General features: G+C 39.4%; 1 protein-coding gene across 1 annotated transcript; it reads left to right on the top strand.

The window, feature by feature from the left end:
• Window positions 1-30: 30 nt before the first annotated feature.
• Window positions 31-7,181, top strand: SCRN3 (secernin 3). The gene is made up of 7 exons (XM_033064182.2): window positions 31-271; window positions 404-585; window positions 1,341-1,540; window positions 2,141-2,353; window positions 4,814-4,976; window positions 5,334-5,514; window positions 6,286-7,181. Exons 1-7 carry the CDS (start codon window positions 104-106, stop codon window positions 6,439-6,441), a joined length of 1,263 nt encoding a protein of 420 aa, XP_032920073.1. The 5' UTR covers window positions 31-103; the 3' UTR covers window positions 6,442-7,181.
• Window positions 7,182-9,683: the final 2,502 nt, after the last annotated feature.

Genomic DNA, 9,683 nt, shown 5'->3' with positions numbered 1-9,683 from the left:
CGGGTCGGCGGGCGGGCCTTCCGCCGGCCCCGCCCGCAGCCGCCGCCGTCCGCCCGCGCCGGGCCCGCGCCGCGCTCCGGGCCCTCAGCCCTCAGCCCTCACCATGTTCCCCCGGCCGCCGCCCCTCTCCTGCGACACCTTCGTGGCGCTGCCGCCCGCCGCGCCCGGGGGGCGCGTGGTGTTCGGCAAGAACTCGGACCGGCCGGCAGACGAGGTGCAGGAGGTCGTGCACTTCCCGGCCGCCGAGCACCCGCCCGGCGCCGCGCTGGAGGTGAGGGCGCGGGGCAGGAGCGCCTGCGGCAGGCGGCGACAGCAGCGCTGTCAGCCCCTGTGTGCGCTCTCGGCCGCCCTTCGGCCGGCGGGTCGGGCACGGTGACGCCATGTGTGCTCTGACCTCTTGCAGTGCACCTACATCAGCATCGAGCAGGTGGAGAGGACGCACGCCGTGGTGCTGAGCCGCCCCGCCTGGCTCTGGGGGGCCGAGATGGGCGCCAACGAGCACGGCGTGTGCATCGGCAACGAGGCGGTGTGGGGCAGGGAAGAGGTCTGCGACGGGGAAGCGCTCCTCGGCATGGACCTCGTAAGGTTTGCACAGGGCTTGCTTTGTTTTTTGCTTTTTGGTAAATGGTACCGGATTTGGAATTGACGTGGAAACATGGGGTTTGAGTCATATGGGAAACAGTACTTTCAGAAGATACTTCTTCCACTGTTCTAACCACGGTTTAAAATAAGTATTTATTGGCACAAGCACTAGATTTCTGCCAGGAGCCCATGAGAAGCATCAGGCACTAGACCAGAATTTGTGAAAGAAATTAGCGAACTTTTTTCTTTTTACAAAATTTATACTAAACTGAAACAAGACTTTTTCAATAGCACAGGTGGACTTCAGGCACTACTGTTTTGACTTTTCCCTAGGGTCTGTACTCCTTTCCACTTCCCCCATCTTTCACACACATATTTTTAAGTTTCAGGCTCAGCTTCCTATTTCCCTGTAAATAAATTCATGTTCCTACCCTGTAAGTGCCAATGTAACTCTCATTAACCTACAGTTAAGTCAGGCAGTTCTTGTGGTAGTTTCTCCCCAGTCCAATACCTGCACAAACATTTTGTAGGCTCTCTCTCTCTCTGCCTTTCTGTGTTACCATTTGGTGTTTTCCCCATGTCAAGTTCATACAGGACCCACTTCAAAGAAGCCCTTTACCTGACTTGTGTTCCCCTTACCGATCATACAACTGGCAGCTGCATATAGAAATACCATTCCAGGTCAGTCTGAATACTCAGGCTGAATAGTTCGATGTGGAGTTCATAGTTTCAAAAATAACATTTTCCTTTTGTTTTAGGCTTGGACTTGAGAGAGCAGACACAGCTGAAAAGGCTCTTAGTGTCATAGTTGATTTGCTGGAAAAATATGGACAGGGAGGAAACTGTATGGAGAGCAACATGGCATTTACATACCACAACAGTTTTCTGATAGCTGACAGAAAGGAAGCATGGGTGCTGGAGACATCAGGAAAATACTGGGCAGCAGAAAAAGTAGAAGGTAGGGATGATGCTCTTCGTTCTAAACATTTCAAGTGCAATGACCACTTGGAGTTGTTCCCCAGTTTTCATTTACCATTTCATTAAGGCATCAGACTAACCTCGAGCTACATACATGTGCCTGTAAACAAGAGCCAGAGATAAGCACTCTTGCATCTGGAGAACAGAGGACAGCAAGAAAGTCAGCATGAGAATGACAGCAGTATGTGTGGTCTTAAGGATGGTAGCAATCCATGACAATTTTATTTGGGGACAGGACTGATGTACTGGATCCTGAAGTGGCTGATTTTTCCAATGGACTTGGGAGGACAAGCACGATCTTTGCATTCAGAAAAAGAATGTAAAGCTGGAAATAATCAGGACAGAACCTGAAATACAATGTTGGCAATAGAAGCAAATGAGTCAGAAATGAGTGGCGGTGAAAATTCAATCAGAAACATACATGTATCTGGGGAGAGAGAGCCAAAAATAAACCACCAGACTCACTGATCTTGTAGGAAACTCTCCAGGGCTAGTTTACTTTTGTAAGCTAATTGTAAACAAAATACCAAGAAAAACCATTCAATGTATTGAAACAATTCTTTCTGCAACTTACAAACAGGAGGTGTACGGAATATTTCCAACCAGCTCTCTATCACAACCAAGATTGACAGAGAACACCCAGAATTGAAGGAATATGCCAAAAGCAATGGCTGGTGGGATGGGGAAAAGGAATTTGATTTTGCTGCCACGTATTCTTATGTCAATACTGCCAGAATGACCACATCTGGAGGCCGATATTGTGAAGGCTATAAACTTCTGAACAAACACAAAGGTATCCTTTAATTTTTTTTTTCAAGGTATGCAAAGTATTTAGTGAACTACATTAATTTAAATAATAAATTATTATACATCTGATGCAGGCAATCATTCACATGACTTGATGAACCAGAACTTACTAGGATAATTTTTTGCCTAAAAGACAAGTGAACTTGCAAGTTTCTATCCACTTTTTGCTAATTCATTGAGGAGGAAAAATTAAAACAAGTGTCAAATATTTAACACACAGAGCTACAGTAACAACCCTGAGAGGTCACATTATTACCATACCACTACATGCCCTGTAAGACCTGTTCTGAAACATATTGATAGGCTACACATTATTACTGTACTACTAAGGAAAAAAACTAGAGGCTAAAACAGATTCCCAGCAGTTTGCAGCCACAAAGGACCTTATGAACAGCTTCAGTCAGGTACCATTTATATAAGGCAACAGCATGGCATTCAGATACATATCTGGCATTTATTTTTGACAATTTTTAAATCTTTTTAATTTTACTGTAATGGCTACTCTAAATTTGTGTAGTCTACTAAAACACAGCAAGAGTAGAACAAACTAATTTTCTGTACTCTAAGCAGTCACTAACTCACACTTATTTTTCAGACTTCTAAAGAAAGAACGTATTACTTCTCTACTAATTGCACCCATCTAGCAGGCTTTTGCTGTAGCTGTATTCACATGCTCATTTGAAGTAATTAATCTGAATCGAGATTGCATTGCACCCCTTGGTTTCTTTTATTTATTTGGCTGAACTCTGCCAGACCAGGTTTAGCATTTAGCTAATGCATCAGAGTGAATTACTTTTGCTGTCTTGGTCTAGTGATCATGTAAATCCTGCATTCATTTTGGGAATTGCAGGTTCTGAATACTGAAAGCATTTTCATAATACCTGTATTTACTTGTATTATAACAAAGCTGAGATTGTATCTATGTTTTCATCGTAAATCCCCATTTTCAGGCATTTACCCGAGCCATTTTCAAAATCCCACTAGGTGTTCAGGTTATCAACCTCATATGGTTCACTTTGTTTAGATTTATTTTAAGTAGGTGCCCCAACTAAAAGCTATCCTTCCCTGCTTTTTCACTCAGTGGTCTTACAGTTGTGGGGTTTTTCCAGACTGTCTGCTATGTGAGGGCCATTTTTAGAGAAATATTATTCATATTTCAAAAAATAGGGAATGTATTTCAGGCATACAAAATAATAGAGTCTAGTGGAAAATACCTTCTTCCCTGCTGGACAGGTTGCCAAGTTGTAGCTGACAAAATGACCATTGCTTCTTTTAATTTCTTTGATTCATCTAGCTTGCTGGTTTCTTAAATTCTCTGACCTTCCCAGGCAACTTAGGAATACTTAAGTGTGTTTTCTTGCTGAAATGTAGTGCTGCATGCCTGTCTACGGCAACCTGGGCCATGTATGAAAAAATAATATTGGAGACATATGACTTAGCAGCAGAGTAACTATTTTAAGAGGAAACAGCAAGGCAGTTTAAAAAATAATTTTTACGCAGTTAGAACTCAGTAAGGGAAACACTAAAATATTAAAGTGATAGACAACACCTTCCAATAAAAAATAAAGAGTGAGTGAACTCATGTTTTGTTTTTCTGCTGTAAGCATACCCTCTACTGGTACACACATTCTGCAGGAGCTGCCTGTTAGAATATTGGATGGTTTGGTGATGCCATGCCAGTATCTGAGCTTCAGCATACACTATACAGCAACAGTGATACCATCTCGATAGGCTTATGTAGAGAGTTTTGTTCCTCCTGAGCAGGAGTTATTTTTATAGATACTTGGCACTAAACCTCACACAGCTTGCTGATAAAGACTTTTCTACAAATGGATGTACTACTGTAGCTTCTAAGCATAGAATGTAATGCCACTCCAGTGCATCCTTGAGAAGGATGAAAATAAAAAATAACACCCACTGAACCCCATCCCCCACTAAAACAAGTGACAGTCTTGGTGTTTCATTTTCAAAGTTTCACACAAAATCCACGCATGGCTGTTAGTATTTTTATAATTTCAAAGCAACTTAGTGGTATTAACTCTGTTCAAATACCAACCAGTATTATGATGATTAATTGTAATTTCCACAGAGTGCTCACAGTTCAGCATTTAATCCAAGTTACTAGTTTTCATCTGAAAAGTTATTTTGTGAATGACTATTTGCTAGGCCTATGAAATTTACCTTTCTGTGAAATACCATTTTTCTTTCTACTCCCTCTTTTTTAAGGCATGCTCTTACCACCTCCCTTTGAAATAAATACTTTGGGAAAGCAATACAAGGGTATTCCATATTAAGGTTTGCCATTAGGATGATTTTTTCCCCTTGCCAACACAGACAAACTAAAACTGGCATTGCCTATTAAAGGTAAAAGCAGCTAGTTATAGGGAACATGTCATTCAGTTGGTATTATATCAGCTCTGTGGCTAAATAATTGTATCTTGAATAGGATCTATCACTCCTGAAATAATGATGGAAATTCTTCGTGACAAAGAGAGTGGCATTAACATGGAAGGTGGATTTATGACAACTGGCAGCATGGTGTCTGTATTGCCTCAGCAGCCTAATCTGCCCTGTATTCACTTCTTCACTGGGACTCCAGATCCTGCCAGGTGATGTAGCAGCAAGTAAATTGGAGAAAAAATTGTAAATACCTAAATCAAAAAGTGTTGCAGTTTGCCTAATTATATTCCTTTTTGCTTTGGGTTGGTTTTCTTTTTCCCCCTGAAAAAGCACAATCAAAATGTAGGAGGAACATAAATGTACATTATGTATATTAATGGCATCTACCAACCCACTTTACAGAACACTGCTGTGACAATGACTTTAACACCAGTTAGATGGTTTTTGTAATACTTCTTTCTTAAAAGAAGCAAGTGGAAGAACAGGAAAAAATACAGCAATTTACTGACTCAACAATTTTAACAAAACAGTGTCAGTAAAGGATCTCTGTTCTATTTTTTTTCTAGATCTGTATTCAAGCCTTTCATTTTTGTGCCCGATATTACTCAGTTATTAAAGACTACATCCCCTACATTTGGTCATGATGATCCAGTTAAGAAGCAACCACGTTTTCAGAGTAAGCCAGATCGAAGACATGAGCTCTATAAAAAACATGAAAGTGCTGCTGTAGTTATGGAAACTATCAAGGTACGTTGAATAAATTGGATTTCAATGCAAGCAGGTGGTTTATATAAGGTCCTTGCTCACATTTTGTTAATGTGATAGCAGTTAATGCCCTTTGATGGATTGCAAAGAACAGTGCAGTGCCCCAGAAGCCCAGTGTGTTGGCATGTGGCAGGCACGTGTTTCTAACACTGAAATTGCAACCAGCCCTGTGCTGTAGTGGCAGGCCAAGCCCCAGGTGAGGATCTGTGCTGCTCACCTTGCAGAGCAGCCCCCCACAGACTCCCACAACAGTCAGATAATGGGGAAATGCTCCAGCAGCCACAAATACACAACTCCTGCCAAGAGTTCTTAGATCTATTCAGGCCCCTGGTCTCAGGTGGAAAGGAGAGCTTACCTTTGATCATTGCTTGGTATGGACAGGCAAGGAAAGATGACAAAGACAGCTGAACACAGACGTGAAGCAGGAAGGTAGCTGCTTACTTTTAGCAGATTTACAGTATTTACAGATACCTCTTCTTAAAAGTAATATGCCCACTTAAGTTTTGGTAACTAATATCTAAAGGAGCTTTAATATTTCTTCAATCTATCAGAGAAGAGGGAGGGATAAAGTGAGTGTTAGATATTAGGAAAGATATCTAAGAAAACTTGTCATGATGCTGACTTCTACCAACATAAATGTGTACCCTAGAAACTCTTAAAAAATTAAAATAAGGACAATAGAATAGAATCTTCTTAGGGTGGTTACTACATGCTCTGTATAGTTTTTAGTGAAATAAATGTTTCTTTTTGCAGGACAAAGGTAAAGAAATGCTCAAAGAGATACAGGAGTTGGAGAAACAGAAGATAAGTCAAATGGAATCAATCCTGCAGAATGGATGCTTTGATACTAAGGAAGCAGTTAATCTTTTTTCACAGTGTGTAGAAGAAGAACTCAAAATATATAGCTAAGAATATTATTTTAATGTGGTAAAAATTGGATTATAATTGGGTTTTCTAATGAAGAGGCTATATAAATTAACATCCTGTTTTCAGTATACACACAGCATGGATAGTTTTAAAGAGGCAGATTCATATTCAGGACAAATGGTTTTTGATTGTAAGAATGCTGGAAAGGCTCCTAAGAGCCAGGCAATGGCTTCGTCAATGACACAGCTACCAGCAGAGATTGATTTTGCCAACAAACAGATGCAATTAGAATGCAATAGCTTAACTAAATTAGGGAACAGCCCCATCTCTGAATGAAGAACACTAACTCAGCTCTGGAGAAAACTCAGTTCTAGCGTACACACGTGTAGCTTTTACAGTCAAGAGAATTGTAGCAGAATTTCAGACTACCTGAATTAAAATGGCCAAGACTTTCTAAAATGTAGAAGCTATGATGAACACTGAAAAAAAAAGACAGTGACACACAAACTAAGATTAATACTCAGTTGTTTGGTAAAACCATTGTAAGATACATTTCATATATGAACCTTCTACTCCTTCCATGTAAAACAAGGCAAAGAGTTCAAGGTATATTAAAAACAAATCACAGTTACAATAATAGTATTTTGCTGTAAGTGATTGTGAAATCTTATTACCTGGAGTTCAATAATGCAAGCATCCTGTAAGTTACTTGCAGATCTCACTTTCCTGTCCATTTTCCCCACCCTGATAATAAAAAATAAACTTATTTATATACAAGATAATTATTGTCAAATTAATTCTGCAGTGCACTTTATAATATCATGTGGGAGGTCTGAAATTGTTTGAATTGTTTGTTACTTTTTGAAATTGGGCAACTAGAAAGGAAGAGGTTGGGCTACACAAGTATATACATGTACTCAGCAGGACACTTAAAAGTACTTTTAATTTTTTTCATTTCATATAAATGAAATAAATTCATGACTTGTTTTGCCAGAGCTGAGAGACTATGGACTTAATTTAATCAAGCTTTTTGCCCTGCCAGGAACTCTTTCTTCCTGATCCTGTTCAAAAGTAATGATCAATATATGACACCACTTTTATTATCTGTGGCAAGGGCCAAACTAAACAAAGAAGATTCTGATTTTACCTCATGATCAATGTCAGGATAACAAGCATGACTGTGAGGAAAAACAAACAAAAAAAACCCACTCAGAATGCAGCACTTCTGCAAACCTTCAGAAGAAAATATGAAATGGTGCACTAGAGCTGGAGCACCAATGTGGGACATGACACTGCATCCCCACAGACACAGCAAACCACAAAAAAATCATTCTTTGATGATTTTTCAGATAAAGTTTTCTCATTCTGTAAACTGTTCAATACCCCACTGGTAAAAAAAGTTAAATATAAAGAATAGGTAGTCAATGAAATTTGCAGAATTAATATGAAAATTAAGAGCTTGGTAGAATTGACTCTTTCTGATCCTACAGTAAGAGCAAAAAGTAATTTAGGATGCTATGTCCAGATTCACAGCAAGAAGCTACTGAGTTTGAAAAAGCTCTGAACTTTCTTTTTCTAGTGACCTAATGTGTACTACTTGGCAGTAGCAAGCAAGACTAAGTGGGAGGCAAGACAAAGTATGTTTGAATTGACTGAACATTTTGTGCCTCTGTTGACAACAAAATTTCTTAGTTCAGTAGCATAGTGGTTCAATACAGAAGTTCAATAGTCCAGTTTGTTAACTGGAAGACAGATTTAACGAAAATGTGCTGTGTTTATCTGTTTTCCTTTTGGGATGTCTGTATCTAACAGTTACGTATCTTTTCCTATTTTTGATCATGAGGTGTTCTACACTGATTCTTTGATAGCTTCAAAGCATCAGTAAATGCCAGGTGAAACTGTGAGGGCAACCAAGGTATGAATCATGTTTTCAGGCAGCATAGCAAACCCAAGTGAAACCGTTTTATGCTACAGTGCAAAGATTGAAGTTGTCCAGGAAGAACAGTAGTGAAGTTGGAGCAGGTTTTTAAGAAAATTTCTTGGCTACTTAATCAAGGGGTGGCAATTAAGGAGCTTAAACACACTGGTCCAGTCATAAGGTAGGCAGATACAGTCCAACTGTGCCTCTTACTTATGTGTTGCTATTTCCTTACTGGTCTACAGGACACAAAATAAAAACAGTGTAATGTGTGGAGACAGTTCAAGTGATGGCCAACAGAGTACAGGATATTTCAGTACCTTTTTCCTTGGGATTTCATCCTCCTAGAAGACATGCAATGTAAAAACAGAAAACAAAGATGGGATCAGGAGAAACAAAGAATCCTCCCTCCCACAACCTTATATTAAGAAAAAAAAAATTAAAAATCAGAACGTCCCCTAGAGGGCAACCTTCGCATGGGTTTGCACCTAGAAATGCATCTTACTGACTTCAAAAGGTCGAGAGCTTTATGAAATAAAAAAGTACTAAAATTTCATACTGGAAAACTGTTATATTCCTCCTTGTTCATTATGATAATCATTTTGAGATCAGTCCTAGAAAAAAGATCCAGTTCTTCAATGGACATTCCTCTAGACTTGTTCAATAGATGTTTTCATGAAAATCTTCTTTTAGCTTCCAAGAGATTTATCCCAAACTAATCCACCTTCAAAATAATGGAAGTCATTGCACCACTGACTGCTTCTTTAAAGCAAAGCTGTTTCTAACCACCAGAAATCCACATAACTATTGACAGAACTTGCCACTGCTCCTTGGTAGAAGCAAATATTTACCACATAAAAGGATTACCTAACTTTCTAAAGCAACTTAAAGTCTATTATTTGCTTCCAGAAGTACCCAGTGATTTAGAAACAAATTATTATATTCTGTATTTCATTCCTAGCTTCTTTAGTCTATTTATTAACCATCACAGACTCATCAGATGAATGGGTATGATATCAGCAATCACAATGTTGTAGCAGTAAATCTAAGAATTTGGTGTTGGTTGATAATTGAAGGTATTCTCTGTATTGCATTTGTAACAGAGAACCTTTTCTAAGCAGAAATTTTGAGCAATTTCTTATGTAAAACACGTATGTCATGTTCAAGTCTAGGAGAAGGCAGAGCCTTTATAAAAAGGGAAGAAGGACTTCTATGATGAAAATGAGTATGACAAGAGTGGAAGAACAATGACTATAAATAGAACTGTAAAACTATCCTAAGATCAAATTCTTGAATGTTTGAAGAATTAATAAAAAAATTGTATTTGGCAAGTAGATGACAATGTGACACACTTCTAGTATGGAAG

This window comes from Catharus ustulatus, chromosome 7, assembly GCF_009819885.2.
Source record: "Catharus ustulatus isolate bCatUst1 chromosome 7, bCatUst1.pri.v2, whole genome shotgun sequence".
Lineage (NCBI taxonomy): Eukaryota > Metazoa > Chordata > Aves > Passeriformes > Turdidae > Catharus > Catharus ustulatus.
This window is presented reverse-complemented; position numbering and strand designations above follow the sequence as displayed.